The 21652-nt window shown below is 37.2% G+C and overlaps 1 protein-coding gene across 1 annotated transcript in view; it reads left to right on the top strand.

Annotated features, from left to right (window-relative positions):
* The first annotated feature begins 12238 nt into the window (after positions 1–12238).
* LOC136843346 (early growth response protein 1-like) overlaps positions 12239–21652 on the top strand; it is a 60967-nt gene continuing 51553 nt past the window's right edge. The window contains exon 1 of the mRNA XM_067111639.1: positions 12239–12855. Within this exon, the coding sequence (XP_066967740.1) occupies positions 12816–12855 (40 nt within the window). The 5' untranslated portion in view covers positions 12239–12815. The remainder of the gene's footprint in view (positions 12856–21652) is intronic.

The following is a 21652-nucleotide window of genomic DNA, read 5'->3' as shown; positions in this document are numbered from 1 at the left end:
ATCAGGGGATGCAATAACATTGCACCCGCACAAGGAGGGAGAGAGAGAGAGAGAGAGAGAGAGAGAGAGAGAGAGAGAGAGAGAGAGAGAGAGAGAGAGAGATATTTTATGTGGAAGGTTTTACGTTTTTACACCACTATCAAACGCCACAGCCTTGCTTATATCACTTGGTCTTGTTCTTCATATCATGTGGTTTTATCAACACACCGCAAGGTAGTAGCAAAGGTCCTTTGAGGTCATTTTTATATATGCGTTTTCAGGTCGACTCTTTTTATTTGGAGAATCCTTGCTTGCAAGCACATTTATTACATGTGAAGGAGCCGTTCTTTGTGCAGCCTGTTGTTTATGTCAGTGCGCAGATTTATAGGCGGTCAAAATTTTACAGGCATCTGTAAATATATCCATGTATAATACACAAAACACACACACACAAATATATATATATATATATATATATATATATATATATATGTATATATATATATATATATATATATATATATATATATATATATATATATATATATGTTTATGTAGATATATATATATACTGTATATGCATACATATATATATACATATATATATATATATATATATATATATATATATATATATATATATATATATATATATATATATATGTATGTATGTAGTGGGCATGTGCCTTATTCCTTTAGAGGGGCTGGCTATGGGCTTAAGCCTTTCTGTTCTGATCAAGTCTTAGAATGAAGGCTTTAGCTCCTTGTCCTTCTCTTCCTTGGCTGTACCCGAAGCAGACAAGAAACATCCAGATATCTAATTCACTACTTAGGTCAACAGAAACAGGGTGCATTTTTTCAAGAAATGGATCTGGGTTGCTCCATCCCAGTCCCCTCCCTCCCTGGGAATCAATCTCAGGGACTCGTGGGTGGAGGGCATGCAGGTAACTATTTTACATAATATGTGTATATATATATATTTATATATATATATATATATATATATATATATATATATATATATATATATATATATACATATACATACATATTCTTGTATGTATATATATACAACTGAATTGATTAACTCATATAAATATATGTATATGTATATATGCTGTATATATACATATATACTATATATATATATATATATATATATATATATATATATATATATATATATATATATATATATATATATATATATATATATAAGTTAATCAATCCAATTTAACTGCCACGACAGTGATAATAACCAGTGCTATATAGTCACTGCTGCCTAGGGAGTGCCAGTGAGCTGGTATTACAATGGTCCACATCCAAAGCAGAAAAACACCTAATATAGGGTCGTGAACCCCTTTGGGGAACCAGTGCCTCAAAATAGAATCCTCATACTATGTCAAATGAGTCTCTTTGTTGTGGTCTAATGCTGCATCGGTTGTAAGTAGTACAGCTCCCTACGTTATTTTTCCATGGAAATAACTCTCAGTGTAAAAAGAAGTCTCCAATTCCAGGAAATGGGAGGATATGTACGAAATAGAAATGGATGATACAGAGTGCGTGTGTGTGTATGGGGTCTGATGCCGTTCTGTTGAATCTTCTGTGCAGGTGTGAGAAGCTGCTAGTGTTGCAGAAGTTTCCAGCACGGTAAATTCGTCCACTGGGGAGTTCAAGTGTGAATGTGGCTCCTATCTTTGTCTCTTCTTGGGAGCCATCCCGTGGTAGGGGAATGCATATACTGCATATACAGTATATATATATATATATATATATATATATATATATATATATATATATATATATATATATATATATATATATATATATATATATATATATATATATATATCTATATATATATATATATATATATATATATATATATATATATATATATATATATATATATATATATATATATATATATATATATATATAAACTACTGTATATATATCCCCTACAGACAAAAGCAAGCGCAGACCATCCCATTCTTCAAAGCGGCAGAAGAGCCGAAATTCGGCAAAATTGCTTCATACACGTCAAGGGCTGGATGCTTCAATCTAGAGCTTCTGTAATGCCGACAGTTTTGTCTCTCTTTTGCTCAGGTCACATTCTTTCTTTTATCTTTTCAGCGGTTATATCTAATGTTTCTGTCGGGGGTTCTTGAAATACATCCGTCAAAGCGTTATTGTTTCATCCTTTTCTTGTTTTGTCAGAGTCCTTCATTTGAAGAATCGGGGAAGAGCATTTGTAAGAGAGCCGAGAATTTTCAGCCAAACTGCAAAACACCTTTTCGTTGCCTTCTTTCAGATGCAATCTTTATCTTTTTTGAAGAAGAAAATTTGCTCTGTTTCTGTGCCAGACGGGTACGAGCAGTGCCTGCATGATATTCATAACCATTCAAGGAAACCTTTTAATGATTACTTTCACATAATTGCCATTAAAATTGACGAAGTGATTGCCATGTGGACATTAGTGAATGAGAAGGGATGGACTGCTAAATTTATCTTTTTTTCCAGGTTTATTTTTCTGGTGTGTTTCCATTCCTCTCATTCCCAGCCTCAAATTTTCTATCGTTCAGATAACGATTTATCGCTTTCTTTTTAAATGCATTCATTCGTGTTTTATTAAAAATAAATGTCAGTAGAATTTTATACTTTGGTAACTGGTTGCTTGCTAGGACAGGGAGGACGGATAAAAATAATTCTGTAAACTTTTAACGGCTTAATCAACTTATGTTATTCATATGGGTATTACAGAAAGAAAGTGAAGACTCTTGTGGATGAGAGAGAGAGAGAGAGACAGACAGAGAGAGAGAAGAATAACTCGCGGAAGCTCTCCATTGTTTAATTAATACTGATATGAAGGTCGTGTGGCCACCAGGTACAACACAGGAATAATGGGTTTTAAGTAAACGAACCCAGATTGCTCCTTAATCCTCTCGGGATCGAACAAGGGCCTTATCAGATGTGAGCTGGTTGCCACATGAAGTACTTGCCCAGTAGAGAGAGAGAGAGAGAGAGAGAGAGAGAGAAAGATAAACGTTAGCTTCCTCTTCGTATTTTTAATTTTGCTTCTTCTATTGTATTTTAAGACCCGCTTAAGTTCAGCTTCCAACATGGTTTAGCAATCAATTAGATATTTTGTGATTTTGCTATAATATTTTTAACTGATTCATTAACTAATTACTGAAGCACTTTCTTCCCTTGGCATCTTCGTCAAATGCAAAACGTGGGAAAAGGAAAACTTAGTAGAACCGTCACGTATAGTGTAAATTATGTGAAACTGAGAGCAATGAATTTGGTGCAGTCTCCTTTTCACACCTAGTATTCATAGTCTGTCTCATTATGGGCCGTAATAACTGTCATCATCACGCCTATCTCTCCGGCATGTAATAATCACAACGGTCAAGAATTCATCATCGTAATCGATGGTAATGATTCAAGAAAATCTTTCATCACCGTCATCAGTTTCTTGTTACTCGGAGTGATCATCAGTGTCAAGACTATTATTATTTTGCTTCTCACAGTTAATTACATTATCCTTTGTAAATGGCGCTGTACTAGCTGACATTGGTATCATAAGAGAGGGTCGAGATAGCTATACCAAGGTACCTTTATTCCCCAAGATTATGTAGGAGCTAGTGGTGAGAGAGGCTGACAACGGACTGGAAGATAGCAAATAAGTTGTCAGTTAGCAGTACTATCTCTCTCTCTCTCTCTCTCTCTCTCTCTCTCTCTCTCTCTCTCTCTCTCTCTCTCTCTCTCTCTCGTTGGTCCTGGTTGTACATTGACTGTATTCACGAATAACAACTGAGGAACCAGGGTTCGATACCAGGCCGGGCGAGGAAAGGAACGGCGACGGAAGAGTTGCCTTAAAAGTCAAGTCAACTTCCAAAGACAACTTTGCTTCATATGACCCACTCGGTAACTTAAGCTGTTACCTACAGCTGTGAGTCGCAGCTTCGAGTAGAAAAAAATGGTAAGATAGAGAAAAATGAACTATTCAGTGTGGGTGCTTGGTGCATCGACAAAATGTATATCATATCATTACTGAAAACAGGGGGGCCGTAAGGAGGCCACAGGGTTGAGACCATTTGCTACTTTGAACAATCAGACATTTCTCTCTCTGTCTCTCTCTCTCTCTCTGTCTCTCTCTCTCTTTTATATATATATATATATATATATATATATATATATATATATATATATATATATATATATATATATATATATATATATATATATAACACACACACACATATCTGTATATTGTAATAGCCACGATACCCTTGGGTCTTAAGGCTTTGTAGTGACAAGCGTATCCAAAAAAGCGCCAAGAATTCGAGAAGTTAAGAGGGTATTGTGACTTACAATTACATATGTAGCAGGTTAAAAGTTAACAGTAGATTCTACCTATATATATATATATATATATATATATATATATATATATATATATATATATATATATATATATATACACACATATATATATATGTATTTGGGAGAGTTACTGAAAACTCAGTCCATCGCCTACCCAAGTGTTTTATATGAATAGAATACATTACGCGGCTAAAACCAGTTTTTCTATACGTCAACGGGGATTCGAATGTGGGAGTATCCATCCATTCATACGACATCTAACTGAGAGCTATTTAGGAATGATAGTTGATTTGCGTGATAAAATTACCCTGCTGAATAATTCAGGAGTATTTTGGCGCCTTTCAGAAAAGGGTTTGACAGTAAACAGATTGCCTTACGGTCATTGATATCTATTCGTGAAAGTTAAAGATTTTCCAATTTTTATTCTGGAGTATATCGTTCATATTGACATTTATTGATGGTAGTCTCCTGAAATGATGCATTTTTTTTTGCTATAATCTTCAGAACTTTTAGGGACCTACGTGTTACTTTTTGTATATCATATCTTTCTGTTGAGTTGACACTTCGCAGCAACGTTTTCTTGAATTCTCACACTGTGAGTGAATTCTCTTACGTAAATAAACTGACGGAAAGGCTGTCTCCAAAAGCAGTGCGTTACTCAGACAATCATCTTGTCACATTCACAGGAAACATGCAGTTTTCAATAACTTTCTCCGTAGCACAGTGCGTTTGCGGTAACGGTCCTCTGTCTGCTGTGAGAGGGTTGATACCCATATGGGAATGGAAACCTTTTTCATTTCCTCTTCAGATTCCAGGCTTTCAGTGGAAAGCGAATCCAAAAAAGTGTTGGGAAAAAGATATGTTAAAAGCGATATGTTACTAATATCTTTTTGTTTCAATTTTTTTTCTCGTAACGTTACAGTCATTTTAAAGGAAATGTCTAAGTTTGGGCTCACTTCCTAAATAGTACCAATTACGTTGGATGATAAAATAGATAAAAGACAAAAAACAGTTTTTCATATGACTCCTTTGGTATGAATTCTTTGATACGTAAATTTTTGTTTCATTTTTTGCAGAACTCCATAGACATACCTCTGTAATTTTAGATACTTTTAAGTACAGATGATTCATTTTGCATGTTACTGAATTGCCACCACTCACACCAAGAGTACGTAAAGTACTTCCTAAAACGCTAAAAATGCTTAATCGTTGCTTATATTCAGGTGACGGCCAGCAGAAGGTTCTGTTCACTAAAAATGATCTTTTCACCTAAATTCTAACAAGATATGACTAAACAAATTGAGGAACCAAGGCGGGATGGTTTGATATCTGTTCTGAATTTGTGTGATGGTTTGTTATCTGTTCTGAACTTTTGAAGTCAAACTCTGGAACTTTTTACCAAAGCCTGAACTGAATTACCGGAAGTTACCTGAGCTAGCACTATTTTGTGAATTCCAACCGTTTTCTGAAGCGAAATGAAGCAAAACTATAAATTTCCTTGGTATGCCCCTTTTGCTGAGGGATCGGGTTGTCCTGAAGCATCATTCTACCAAATCTCTTTGATGTTCAAATTTCCTGAATTACAGTGAAGTCCTGTTTTACTGAATATATGCCATAAAGAGTTGTACTGTATTATTACTGGGTCACCCAACAGCATTAGAGTTTTGAAACGTTAAAAATGGTAACTTTGAAGTCAGGTTACATGAAAGACTCATTTTATTCAAGTGGGGCGAATCTTTCCTTATCTTTGCAGAACAATACCCAAAGCCTCTGTTCCCAAATTATCCCTCCAAGAAAATGCGACCTCATCTGACCCGGCGGCATTTTCCCCGAGATGTAACCGAGTATACCGAGACCTTTCCCTGAAAACAGCGGGACGCCATATCTTAAAAACTAACCATAGAATTTTATCGAAAATAATCTCATTATGTTTCCTACACCCAAATTACATAGGGTGTAATATACAACCTAATCTAATCTAACCCAACCTAACCTAACCTGAGGGCACGGCAAAAAAAACCGGGGCTGGTGCAATACTATAAAAAACAACAGAATCTATGTTTCACGAAGACGTCCGAGAATTTCATATCAAAAATCATGTCCTAAAGATTACCCAATATCAATTTGCAAAGGTAACTCATAAATCTAACCCTACTAATAATAATAAAAACAATATTGTCAAGGTGACCACATAACACCAAAGTGATCACTGGCCTCATTTCAGGAAGATGATCTGAAGCTTCAAGTCACCTAGACGCTCGCTCACATGTCTACAAAAGCCTTTTGCTTCCCATTTCATAAATATAGCATTAAGTTGTATTTAAACAAGACGGCTTCCTGAAACCTCATTCATAAACACTCTTAGCCTTATTTCACCAAGTGTCTCTTCACTCTGAGGTTCTGAAAACTTTCTCTTTCTGAAATTTCGAAAGTCTCCTTTGATCAAGAAAAAGTCTGTTTTTTCCATTACTTTGACTTACACCCTTACTGTCTGTGCTTTTGTGAACACTTTTAGAATTCTCTCTCTCTCTCTCTCTCTCTCTCTCTCTCTCTCTCTCTCTCTCTCCTAAGTTCCTTGTTGGACGAGTCGATATAGTTCTCGGCTAGCACTCTGCTAGGCCCGAGTTCGAGTCTCTGGCCGGCCAATGAAGAATTAGAGAAATTTATTTCTGGTGATAAAAATTCATTTCTCGGTAAAATGTGGTTCGGATTCCACAATAAGCTGTAGGTCCCGCTGCTAGGTAACCAGTTGGTTCTTAGCCACGTAAAATAAGTCTAATCCTTCGGGCCAGCCCTAGGAGAGCTGTTAATCAGCTTAGTGGTCTGGTTAAACTAAGGTATGCTTAACTTAACTCACTCTCTCTCTCTCTCTCTCTCTCTCTCTCTCTCTCTCTCTCTCTCCAATATCCGTCAATCAGCTTCAGTCTGACTCACTAACCCTCTAAGACTCCAACATGCGTTCATTTCTCATCCAAATGATGTAAAATACTCCATGATATTTCTTTTTCTGAGATACAGGAAAATAAAGCACAGGACTGCAACCTCCTCTCCTCTGTCAGCGTCACTTAACCGAACAAACCAGCTGACTGAAAGAGAGAGCTGAACATAAGTGACCGCGGAGACGCGACAGAATCTCGTATAGTTGTTGACTCCCGTGTCGGTTGGGTATCAAAAATGTTAGCATGACGCGCATTTCTCTGTGAATTTGCTCGGCATTTGCATATTCTTTTGCATGTGCATATTTCTGTACTCTCTTAGTGCTTGCGTTTCGTTCCTACAGCTGTCCGTGACGGATTTATATGCGAACCCACGTTTACTTTATGGTAATTTTAGTTTTCTGAAAAAGAAAGCTATTATGCCGGCTTTGTCTGTCCGTCCGCACTTTTCTGTCCGCACTTTTTCTGTCCGCCCTCAGATCTTAAAAACTACTGAGGCTAGAGGGCTGCAAATTGGTATGTTGATCATCCACCCTTCAATCATCAAACATACCAAATTGCAGCCCTCTAGCCTCAGTTTTTTTTTTTTATTTAAGGTTAAAGTTCGCCATAACCGTGCGTCTGGCAACGTTATAGGCCAGACCACCACCGACCCGTGGTTAAAGTTTCATGGGCCGCGGCTCATACGGCATTATACCGAGACCCCCAAAAGGTAGATATATTTTCGGTGGCCTTGATTATACGCTGTAGCGGCTGTACAGAAAACCCGATAGCGCCGAAGAAACTTCGGCGCATGTTCTACTTGTTTTATTAGAAGCAGGTGTTCCTGTATATCAGTAAGCTAGTATGTACGTGTTTGTAAGGGCCATTAATTTTGTAAGGGTTTGAGTTATAAGGTGCCACAGTTCATCCGGTTATGTGACTCTTAATCCTCACTTAAATAATAATGATACTTTCATATTCAATTATTTGTTTATATGCCTGTTTACAAGTATATTATTTCGTGTTTACTTTGGTAATTTCCTTATTTGTGCATTTTACGAATGATTTTTCTTATGGTATTTAGTTACTTGTCTATTGACCTCTTACTTTTATGTTGATTGATTTATTTATCGATTAAGCTTCTAATTTCTTTTCTTATTCACATACATTTTATTTATCTGTACTCGTGAACATCACCTGTTCCAGGATCGTCGTATCACCTGTTTATCGGGATGTCAGTAAGCTCTACAGCAGGTGTTAATTACGCGTCAGTCATGTATGGAGATCAAAGGCGATTTCGCTCAGGGAGTTTGATTGACATACACGCACATCCCGACACATTATCATACAACAAATGAACTTGACGGTTGAATGATGTCGCTAATGATGATTAACGACAACTACAGATATTTGGATAAGTGGTTTATCGGAATGCTTATGTTTCACTTATGAAAGATTCTTTGTTGTGGTGTTGTAATTCCGAGAGTATTTCTCTTTTTTGGGGGTTAAGATATTTTAGAGGATTCCAGTATAATTCACTTTCGAATAGTTTTACAGCAGTATAAGAAGGCCTAGATATATACAAATATATATACATATATATGCACATAAACAAACACACACATACATATATATGTGCGTATGTATGTATGTATGTGTATATACCCGCATTTTAACTTCAGTCCGTTTTTATAAAGAAAACAGTGAGAACACTTTCCTCGTTCAGTTTCTGAAAAGAAAAATGAATGCTCTTTCTCTTGCTACAGAATTTACCCCTGTATTCAGTGCAACACCCACCTGCAATATTGCACGACATACTGAAACTGCATCAGGAATTACAAACTCGTAGGTAGCTTGGTGTTGTTGAGTCTTTATACACACTTTAAATAGCTACACAGTATCCAAGAACTGTATCCAAATTCCACAGTAGCGTACGTGCGCGCATGCACATGCACGCTTGCATACGAGACCGCTGAAGAATATGATCGTTTCAGAGTTTAAAGGCTTGAGTCACTGAATCTTTCAGCAGATGGTCGTGATTTGTCACTGAAGGCTGTTCCTTCATGTCAGGCAAAGTCAGGTAGACGGCAGGTAATCGGGTGTAACGATGTTTTTCTGATCATTTAAAACTTGAATTCTATTTCTGTCCGTCTGTCTGTCTGTCTCTCTCTCTCTGTCTCATACACACACACACACAAACACACACACACACACATATACACAAACGCACTTGGACACATCAGAAACTAGAGGACTGTGATAGCACCAGGCGTGGCCCAAAAATAGATTAGCTATTTATTTTATGTATTAATTTCTATTCATTTCAATTACTCGTACCTTAGTTCATTAACCTACAGGACTCCATTTACAGCAATCCTAACGTATTTTAAGAATAATAACAACTTAGTAAAACAAGCTTGTTTGGGGAAAGCGGGCCCCGGGCCGAAAGTAGATAAGTATCGAGAAGAAAATGAGAGAGAGAGAGAGAGAGAGAGAGAGAGAGAGAGAGAGAGAGAGAGAGAGAGAGAGAGAGAGACGAGCTTTCGGCTGAATATTGCCATAAATTCCGAAGCCGCCAAAACCCGCTATTTATTTTCCCACACATCTGAACCAGGTGGGTGAACAGTCGACATCCACGTTGGCTTTCTAAGAAAGGCCGGACGAGCAATGCTGCAACTTTCTTTTGCAATGCGATCTGTTGCATGGAGGCGTCCCGATGCTTGATTGCAAGGGTCACTTCGGTCGAGTAAGTGCGACAGGGAATGAGCGGCTATTAATGGATGTCGACTGACAGACAAACAGACACTCCGAGAGCGATGTTTATGTCGGGAGAGAGAGAGAGAGAGAGAGAGAGAGAGAGAGAGAGAGAGAGAGAGAGAGAGGAGGGGGAAAGATAGACGTACAGACAAACAGACACTCCGAGAGCGATGTTTATGTCGGGGTGGGAGAGAAAGAGAGAGAGAGAGAGAGAGAGAGAGAGAGAGAGAGAGAGAGAGAGAGAGGGGGGAGATAGACGTACAGACAGACAGACACTCCGAGAACGATGTTTATGTCTTGGAGAGAGAGAGAGAGAGAGAGAGAGAGAGAGAGAGAGAGAGGAAGGAGGGGGAGGGGAAGATAGGCGTACAGACAGACAGACATCCCGAGAACGATGTTTGTGTCGGGGAGAGAGAGAGAGAGAGAGAGAGAGAGAGAGAGAGAGAGAGAGAGAGAGAGAGGGGGCCGCAGGGGTGAAGATAGACGTATTGACAAACAGACAGACAGACAGACAGTGAGAGAGAGTACAGGGGTGCTAAATATGGTGTGCTAGGACCGTGTGTGTGTGTGTGTGTGTGTGTGTGTGTGTGTGTATATGTTGGGTGGAGTATATATGTGTTGGCAGAGCCCAAAGAACCAAGGGGAAGCTTCTGCACCTGGTACTTCCTCCCTTTCCTCCCTTCAAGATCCTCCCTTTTTCCTCCCTTTCCTCCCTTTTGACTCTCTAAGGCGCCCTCCCCATACCCCTCCCCCCCCTGCCCCGTCAATAGGGTAACCACCCAGCTACACTTCGCCATCCAACGAAAATGTCCCACTAATCATTTTCACAAGACGATCAAGATGTCGCGATATTGTTTTCCTATCGTCCTTCCTTTTAATAGCGGCGGCAATTAAGGCTGAACAGATCGAATACTTAAAAGTAATGATGCTCAATTTGAGGAGTCTCAAGATATATATATATATATATATATATATATATATATATATATTTTAAAGTGTACGGAAACTCTTTTTCCCTTCACAGGCCTCCTGAACAGGTGAGAAGAAACGTACTGGGTCGATAATGTATTTACACCTAGTAAGGCCATGCGTAAAAAGTGTAAGCTATTATCATTATAGCTGGTTTCCTGGTAAGCAAGATGTTCTGGCGGGCATTCAGTCCACAAAGGCTATGTATACAAGAATGTTTGTTAAATATAGTATGTAATAATGTGGAGAGTATATATACATATACAGTATATATGTATATATGGCTGCAACGTTCATACAGTGTTTCATGGGCCTTTTTATGTTCATATATATATATATATATATATATATATATATATATATATATATATATATATATATATAGTATATATATATGTATGTATGTATGTATAAATATATATATACCGTATATATATGTATATATATATATATATATATATATATATATATATATATATATATATATATATATATATATTTTTGTTTATCCAAGAGCGCTAAGATTCTTGGATACTGAAGCTGTACACCAAAGTATTTAAGTGACAAAACTCAGATTCTGTTAATAAGAGGCAAAAATTCAGACTGGTCGAATCGCTATCAGCTGATGGGAGGTCGAGTTGTCACTTCTTTCGAGTCAGAAACGAATTACCTAATAATATGAATTATAGCGATTTTCTTCTTCTTCAGCAGTCGATTTCATCTGCTAGAAAGTCGACTTTAAGAGAGAGTAGATAGCTAAATTACTAAGTTACTCACTAGCGCAAGTGGGGCTTATTTCCCCTGCCATTAACTACCTGAGGGTACACAGGGTTGAAATCAGGTCCTCGTGTGCACGGATCAAACGGCGCGAAGGGCGTCAACTCTTTTCTACTCCCCAAGATGGATAAGAAGGAAAGAGGAGAGGAGCTGGGCGACGGGGAGGGTTGAGGGGCCTTGCCCGGGTACAGGAGGAGGAGGGTATTCAGAGCCCGGGGTATGGATGGATATTATGGCACTGTACCCGTCTCTCGGGAAGGGGAAGACGAGGGTATACGGGCAGAACGGGGGCACACACACACATACACACACAGTCTTGAACTTCCGCGAGAGTCCGTTCATCCTCCTCCTCCTCCTCCTCCTCCTCTTCCCCTCCCCTCCTCATCCTCCTCCACCTCCTCCCCCTCCTCCTCCGTCTGCTTCGTGGCTAAACTCTACTTGGTTTAGTCTTCATGAGGCCGAAGGGGTGGCAAGGGTCGCCCGCGCTTCGCGGGTTTGCTAGTCTCATCTCCTCCAGAGTGGTTTGAAAGGAATGGCTCTTGGGCAGTCAGTGGTGGATTCGATCAGAAAAACGACTTCCTTGAGTGATACTGCGCGAATTAATTTCGGACTTTAAACGCATGTTCTTATTTCACCTTACTTCGAGCAGACACTTTTTAAAAAAGGTCGACGACTCTCTGGATTTATTTGGCGAATTATGAACTGTTGTGACGACGGCGCTCAAATTGTCCCATCAAGGGGAATTACTGCCGTACTTCGAATAAGGCGTCTGGTGCCTCCTTGTATGAATAGAGTTGTGTATGAAGTGTGTTCGTGGAAATGAATATCGCCAGGGTTACAAAGATCATGCAAATTAGAAAGGGTACGAAGAGCTGAGCACGGTAGCCGAAAATTATGGTATACCAACAGACAGCCAGTGCGTGGCATCATCGGCCCCGACACAAAAGACTGTGACATTCTCCTCTCTTCCTCTGCTCAGAGACCCTTTGTGAAAATCGTGGATGCTTTATCATTCTCCCTTCAGACATGGATGTGGATATGCTATGGCCGTGGACGACGGATTACGGTATGTTGACAATAATTTTCCCCTAATATATGTTTATATTAAGAATTATCATATTTTATAGCTACACCTTATGATCATTTATTTGCGCAGGCGCGTATCTCATTTCCTGGCAAGAGAGAGTAATTATGAATGAGCCTTTGTCACAAATGCATATTTTTCAGACCCCTCCAGGAGCACAGCCTCCATTTCTTGACACAGAGGGGAACAGGTCTCTTTTTCCCGACATCAGAACTTTGCCCCCAAATCCTGGTAATGCCCAGTATGCCAAGCCGTCAGATTCTGACACAGAAAACAACCCCCTGAAACAAAAACTTTGCAACACGAAGGTAAGCGCGAAACTTCGACACTTTCGCGACGGAGAAAAAAAAAAAAAGTTCCTTTCGGAACGCAAAAGTTTTTTTTGAAGAGAGTCACGGTGTGAGAATATTTCAGAAGGGTTGGTGGGGGGAGGATTGGCGTTGGGGGGAGGGGGGCGGCGCTCGTTACGAGGGTTAGAAGGACGAACAGGAAGCTATACGTAACCCACCCTTCTGAAATGCCAATCCTGATGAGGAACGCAGTTATCAAGATGGTTTGTTGAGCCTTGCAACGACACAATGTGTTTGTTCTGCTGCGGCTCTTCGAGGTTTTTTCCGTTCAGCGACAAAGGGGTGACGTTTTCACTGGGCGACGAAGGTGGGGGGCGGGCAAGGATGACGTCCTCACTCGCTCGGCGGCAAAGGGCGACATTATCAGTCAGCGACAAAAAGCGACGTTTTCATTCGACGAAAAAAAAAAAAAAGCGAGAGCTGTGTTTCTTTCATCGAGAGAGGACGAAGGTGGCGCAGAGGACGTCGTCATTTTCTTCTAGCGACAACGGGAGACGTTCTCGTCTGCGACAGAGCTTTTAACGTCAAAGGGCGTCTCGCACTCAGGGGCGCAGAACGACATTCTCACCGAACTACAAAGGGAACAAATTTGGATACAAAGGGGGCCATTTTCTCTCTTTTATCTTTCGAACTACAAAGGGAAACGTTTGGGTACAAGGGGGAGCACTTTCTCTCTTTTATCTCTCGAACTACAAAGGGAAACGTTTGGGTACAAAGGGGAACATTTTCTCTCTTTTATCTCTCGAACTACAAAGGGAAACGTTTAGGTACAAAGGGGAACATTTTCTCTCTTTTATTTCCCGAACTACGCATGGGAACATTTTCTCTCTTTTATTTCTCGAACGACAAAGGGAAACGTTTAACTTCAAAGGGGAACATTTTCTCTCCTTTATTTCTCGAACTACAAAGGGAAACGTTTAACTTCAAAGGGGAACATTTTCTCTCCTTTATTTCTCGAACTACAAGGGGAAGCGTTTGGATAGAGGGGAACATTTTCTCCCTTCTATTCCTCGAACTACAAAGGGAAACGTTTAGATATAAAGGAAACATTTATTTTCTCTTTTATCCCTCGAACTACAAAGGGAAACGTTTGGGTACAAAGGGGAAAATTTATTTTCTCTCTTTTATCCACCGAACCACAAAGGGAAACGTTTGGGTACAAAGGGGAACATTTTCCCTCTTTTATTTCTCGAACTGCAAAGGGAAACGTTTGTATAAAGGGGAACATTGTCCCTCTTTTATTTCTCGAACTACAAAGGGAATCGTCTGAATAAAGGGGAACATTTTCCCTCTTTTATTTCTCTAACTACAAAGGGAACCGTTTGTATAAAGGGGAACATTTTCCCTCTTTTATTTCTCGAACTACAAAGGGAAACGTTTGGATACGAAGGGGAACATTTTCCCTCTTTTATTTCTCGAACTACAAAGGAAAACATTTGTATAAAGGGGAACATTTTCTCTCTTTTATATCTCGAACTACAAAGGGAAACGTTTGTATAAAGGGGAACATTTTCTCTCTTTTATTTCTCGAACTACAAAGGGAATCGTTTGGATACGAAGGGGAACATTTTCTCTCTTTTATTTCTCGAACTACAAAGGGAAACGTTTGGATACGAAGGGGAACATTTTCCCTCTTTTATTTCTCGAACTACAAAGGAAAACATTTGTATAAAGGGGAAAATTTTCTCTCTTTTATTTCTCTAACTACAAAGGGAGACGTTTGTTTAAAGGGGAACATTTTCCCTCTTTTATTTCTCGAACTGCAAAGGGAAACGTTTGGATACGAAGGGGAACATTTTCTCTCTTTTATTTCTCGAACTACAAAGGGAGACGTTTGTATGAAGGGGAACATTTTCCCTCTTTTATTTCTCGGACTAGATAGGGAAACGTTTGGATACAAAGGGGAACATTTAGTTTCTCTCTTTTATCCCTCGAACTACAAAGGAAAACGTTTGGGTACAAAGGGAAACATTAAGTTTCTCACTTTTATTTCTCGCTCTTGGTGGCAAAGGGTGATGTTTTCTTTTAAGCGACTGTGAGCGGTGTTTTCTTCAGTGTTGGAAAGCCTTTGGTTGTCTTCTCCGATGTTTTCTTTTGCAAGAGTGGGTTTCACTTTCATTTGGTATACATACAGAATTAAAATGTATTATTGGTGTCGTCTGAGGAACCGAGTTTATGTGAGTTTATATTCGCAATTTTGGCTTAACTACTAACAGAAAAATGAATTATTATTATTATTATTATTATTATTATTATTATTATTATTATTATTATTATTATTATTATTATTATTATTATTATATCTTTCTTGCAATGCTTACAAAAACGTCAGTTATCAGTCCTTTAGAAATCTTATCTGTATACTGTGTTCATAAAAGCTATGGGCGAACGACTGTTGAGCAAAAAAGGAAATTTGTTTACTCTGTAATTTTAGATAAATTCTGCCAATGTACCTACTTCGAATTCCTTTGAAGTTTCGAACGTAGAGGAGGATATTAACACGGTGTTATATATATATATATATATATATATATATATATATATATATATATATATATATATATATATATTCAGTTTTTTAGAAGCTGTTAATTAGATCGATGGCCCTTCAATTACAGAGAGAAGTCAATAATAGTAATAATATTGATAATAACATCTAAATAAGAATCAAGAAGCTCAAAAAGGCATAGTGATGAAGAGAGAGAGAGAGAGAGAGAGAGAGAGAGAGCACAAAACCTTTGCCAATATGTTTGCGGAAACTAGTTTCGAGATGCCCTGTTTAAAGACAACCGCCTTCTGCGCATGGGGAAGTCGACGGTGGAGCGCGCAGTGTGTAAGTGTGTGTGTGCGCACACTATGCGCAATTTGGCACAAATTATGTAATTGTGACCTTTTTTATGCCATTTGGCAGCAGCGCTGTGTTGCAGCAGCTAGATCAGAGGCGCTTAAGCTGCCGTACCAGACGCATTATCGCATATTTCGGCGCTAAGAGTCCAATTGAGGGAGTTTTCGTCGGATGGTAAAGGCTTTGGGGGTAGGGGGTGCTGGGTTCCGTGGGATGATGGGTAGGAAAGGTGGGGAGGGGAGGAAGGGGGCGGGGTGGGTGCCTTCAGTTTATGAACGAGTACATTTCTTGTCTCGTTAATCACTTCCCGTTTTCCGTCGCTAACACCGAGAATGTGGGGATATGAAAAGCGAGTGTCTGGCTAGCATAGAAGCCGTTGATATATTCAGTTTTTTTTAGATACGCATTGATATAATTGGCAGAGAGAGAGAGAGAGAGAGAGAGAGAGAGAGGTGGGGAGGATGTCTGGCTTACATTAGAGTTTATGGTCTGAGGTAGTTTTCTTCTCTCTCTTTTTGTGATATATTTTAGTTTAAACATTTATAATGTTATTTATATATATATATATATATATATATATATATATATATATATATATATATATATATATATATATATATATATATATATATATACTGTATATATGTGTGTGTGTGTGTGTGTGTGAGAGAGAGAGAGAGAGAGAGAGAGAGAGAGAGAGAGAGAGAGAGAGAGAGGGAGAGAGTGAGTCAGAGAGAGAGACAGAGAGAGCGCCATACACGGTGATATATCTAACTTAATTTGTCACTTAGTTTCATTTTGATTTGAAATACTAAACATAGATCACATAAGAAAGAGAGGAGGGGGATGTTGGGGAAAATGCCACATTTGCTCTTTCATAAGACAATAACGACGGTATATTCCAAGAAAATATAAGGAGAAACATTTGACATACTGAAGGGAATTGAAATAAACAAGAACTTGATTTTCGCTGCACTAAAAAAAAAAATGAAAATGGCTTGCTAATTCGCTTCCCTAGTGAATCATGATTTCTCTTTTTACTTTCACATCTTGCTATACATTTGTCTTTAATTCCCTTCATGTCCGTTAGTAAATGCTATATGCATACATACGTACATACATACATACATACATACACACACATACGTACAATATAGAAGAACCGTTTCTCTTAGTGTGGATATGAACGTTTCAGAGCATTAATTCATAAAAAAAGCACATTAGTGTTGAAGTTTTTTTTATCATAATTTCCTTTCACTGAATAAAAGAGACATATTTAAATGAAAGAAAAATTCTCCTTATTAAAATAAAGCGTTCTAGAATGAAAGAGATGTTTGTGAAAGTTAAGGGAATAACTTCTGAAACGAAGAAGACATGTCTAAACTAACAGAAATATTAGGCAAACGTAAATATTTACGTAATGAAAGAGACGTGCCTAAATGGAATAAGTATTAATTATCGTCTAAAATGAACATTAAATTGTGAAATGACAATTTCTACGATTCCTGAAATGCAAGACACGCGTCTGAATTGAATGCAAAATTTTCACTTGCGAGATTTTCAACCGAAGACTAAAAATAAATTGAAATCAGAGAGAAATGTCCAGAATGAATGAAAGCTTATCAGATGAAAATTTCAAAGATTCCTGAAATGATAAACAGTGTCTAAATGTATATGAAATTATCAACTGAAAATTTCAGAGATTCCTGAAATGAAATACAGTGTCTAAATGTATAAGAAATTATCAAATGGAAATTTCAGAGATTCCTGAAATGATATATAGTGTCTAAATGTATAAGAAATTATCAAATGGAAATTTCAGATTCCTGAAATGAAGTAGTGTCTAAATATATAAGAAATTATCAACTGAAAATTTCAGAGATTCCTGAAATGAAATACAGTGTCTAGGTGTATAAGAAATTATCAAATGAAAATTTATAAGATTCCTGAAATGACAGGCATGTCAAAATGAAGGAGTAATTGTCAAATGAAAATTTCTAAGATTCCTGAAATGAATATTTTATAAGCCTGTCACCTTCGTGGTGAAAACCCAACTTTCTTTTTTTTTTTTTTATCGTCAGTTTGTCTCCTTCAGGCCTAGGCGAGAAAGCGGCATTAGGCCGCCAGTCTCATTAAACTTTGTCGTGAAAAACAAAAGTGTGACGAAAGTAAATTACTACGCTAATTTCAATACCCGAAAAAAATTATCACTAAGAACTTGAAAGAATAAACTTGCTTGCCATTTTTGTTAACACGATTCTTTTGTCGACAAAATTCTTGTTTTCTAATAAAAATCAAAAGGGCGTTGTTTTTCATCAACCTTTTCTTCAAATTCGAACCATGATTTTAAAGCAACTGATGCTTTTCATTTATGAACAAACTTTATTTTTTAATAAAAGTAATCGTTTCTTTGTTTTTAGTGCTTTTCCTTTGCCTTTATTAAACATTGAAAAAATATTTTCTTCTTAAAATTCAAAGGCACATTTGTATCTTCTCTATTTATAAACATTATTATGTCACTTTATAAAAATGCTGAGAGGTTTTGATGAATTCGTGCAATCTATCTACTTAGCTCTGAAGTTATTGCTCCTTTAGATCATATCAAGGGTATCATTGCAGGGATTCGAGACTCAAAAAGGAAAGCCAACAAAAGCCGAGAAAAATGGGGCATGGGGAGAAAGCGCCGAAAGAAAGTCGAAGGCCCTTTCTTTCTCTAACTAAGCTCCGCCCGTAACTAACCAACGGGCCCTAACTCCCTCCCCAGTTTATTTTTCTTTTGTTTTTTAAATGCTCTTTCACTTCTCTGCCCACTTACCTACCTATCTCACTGGCATATCTCATTATACAATAACAACAACCGCGACAGCAGCATTAAGAGTTGGATATAAAAAAAAATGATCGTAAAAGTGATGATTGATGTCTTTAGTTCTCGTATAGGAGATTCGGCGCCCTGATTGGTTCTCTAATTGATCCAGAGACATACAGTATATACTTAAACACACACACAAGCACACACTCAAACTCACGCTCACACACATACACATTATATATATATATATATATATATATATATATATATATATATATATATATATATATATATATATATATATATATATATATATATATATATATATATATATATTCATAAATATATGCATGTAAGTATATATATATATATATATATATATATATATATATATATGTGTGTGTGTGTGTGTGTGTGTGTTAACGTTTTGGGAACCCATTCCCTTCACCACGACTGCATAGAAACATGAAAACATAACCCAATTAGGAATTAGTGAAATCTTAAAAACCATAGCTTAAGCTAACATATTACATAAATATATTTAATGGAGCCCTGATGATGAACGGGGATTCTTAAAACGATGATATGGTGTACAAATAAACAAGAGAGGTGATTTAATGAATTTTTGCCTCATTCTTTTATCAATAAGAACATTGAGGACTATGGTAAAAACAGTTTTTAATTATTATTTCGATAAAAAAAAAGTTGATGGTTATTGTCTACTGTAATTAAAGCGTATTAAACAGTGACTTCTCACGACAAAAAACAATTGTGTACAACTATACTGCTCACATTCACCATTGTTATGGACAGTAGAATTTTTTTTTTTTTTGTTTGTTTGCGATGCGAAGGTTGACGCCCGTTTAAAAATTCGATATTCCTGATCATCCCACACAGACAGTGACTCGGCTATAATTGCTGGCATTACCTGCAGAGTGAAAGGAAGAACGCTAAGGTGTATAGAAGGTCATCTGCACGATGCGGAGCGATAAGTACCCACGCAGGTCTGGTTAGTTCATAACCATGCCATTACTTAGGAAATAAAAGTAATATCCCTTCTAATAAGTGGATTTCAGTTTAAATCGTTGGTAAGTGTGCTGCAGAATATATATTTGCCAATAAAGGGAAAACATAGTTTTTGCCATTTTTGGTGTTGGGGGTTGGGGTTCGAGCCGAGATGTGATTGCCTCTTCAAGGTAAGAGTTAATTTTTTGACAACTTATGTGCGACCTCGGAAGTGGGAGCAAACTTCCTCCAGGAACTGACGAACTTCCTGGTTCTGGAAAGATGGAGAAATATAAATAAATATATATATATATATATATATATATATATATATATATATATATATATATATATATATATATGTATATATATATATATGTGTGTGTGTGTGTGTGTGTATAATGTATGTATATATATACATATATGGTATATATATACATATATATATATATATATATATATATATATATATATATATATATATATATATATATATTCGTGTGCATGTGAAGGCGTATTCTATTTGTGCTGTCAACATGATCAATATTTTCGATGAATAAATTTTAACTTTAGTTAACCGCTGATAAAAATTAAACGCACCGTCGAGTAGATACTTTGATATTAATTTTTCCTCTTTAAGTTCGTCTTATCTTGCGCTATCAAAATATTTTCATGGAAGTAAAATGTAACCGAAACATTTCTGGCCATATGGGCAATGCTATTTATCATTTTTATTGCTTTATAAAGTATGAAACTTTTTCATTGCTTTAGAAAGTATGATCCAGTTTTAGTGTTTTCCAAATAAGCCAAAAACCACAGAATCTGTCAAATTGATTTCAGTGACAATTGTTCAAAAACTTGCTTTTATTTAACGAAGATTCTCGTCAAAGCTTTCGTTACCTCCGCCAGAGAAATTAAAGAGGCGTTCTGTGTTCGTCAGCGAGATATCTTAGGAACTCATCAATGGGTTTGATTCCACCTTTGGAAGAGTATGCAATTAATATCCTTTCAGATTTCAAGGCGTTTGGTAGATAACGCACCCAAAAGCGTTCAGAAACAGGGAAGTCATGATCCCAATGCGTCATTAAAATTCACATATTTGGTGACTATATACTTTATATAATGATGAAGTTTTAGGAAAGTTTACTTATGGGGTGGCGGCTGGGGGAACCCAGGGGAAGCAGGTGGTGTCCCACGGGTTACAGAGGACTTTAGACTGTCAGTTGGATCAATATATATTAAAGCGTGTTTTTTGCACCCTTAAAGTTTCGAGATTATGTATGTTTTTTAATATATTTTTTTTTATTAAGCAAATGCCAAGACTCGGCAGAAGTGCGTTCCTTTTGCTTTGGAGTAAATTAGTTTTTTTTTTTTTTTACCGACACTTGTGCACATCGTCACATTCAAGTTTTTAACTGCGCTACAAGAATTTGTTTGCCTAGTAGTGATCATAATATTCCCCCACAAGAATTCTAACAGTATCATTTTGCGAAATTGAGGATAATTTACTTATGAAATCTGGTAATAATTTTTTTTACAAATTCGTGCACATTTTAAGCATCTATATAATACCATCCATGAGCCACAAAAAAGAAAATATATATATATATATACAGTATATATACATATATATATTTTTTTGCGCTGCTTAATTTTTCACGGCAAAACTATTAAGAACTGGCATTACATTTATCAAAAATGAAAAAATAAAATGAATCTCGTCGGCTGTCATATGAGTTAACGAAAACACCTGAGAACAGCTGGAATTAC

This window comes from Macrobrachium rosenbergii, chromosome 11 (genome assembly GCF_040412425.1).
Source record: "Macrobrachium rosenbergii isolate ZJJX-2024 chromosome 11, ASM4041242v1, whole genome shotgun sequence".
Lineage (NCBI taxonomy): Eukaryota > Metazoa > Arthropoda > Malacostraca > Decapoda > Palaemonidae > Macrobrachium > Macrobrachium rosenbergii.
Note: the sequence above shows the minus strand (reverse complement) of the source record. Positions and strands in the feature narration are given on the sequence as shown.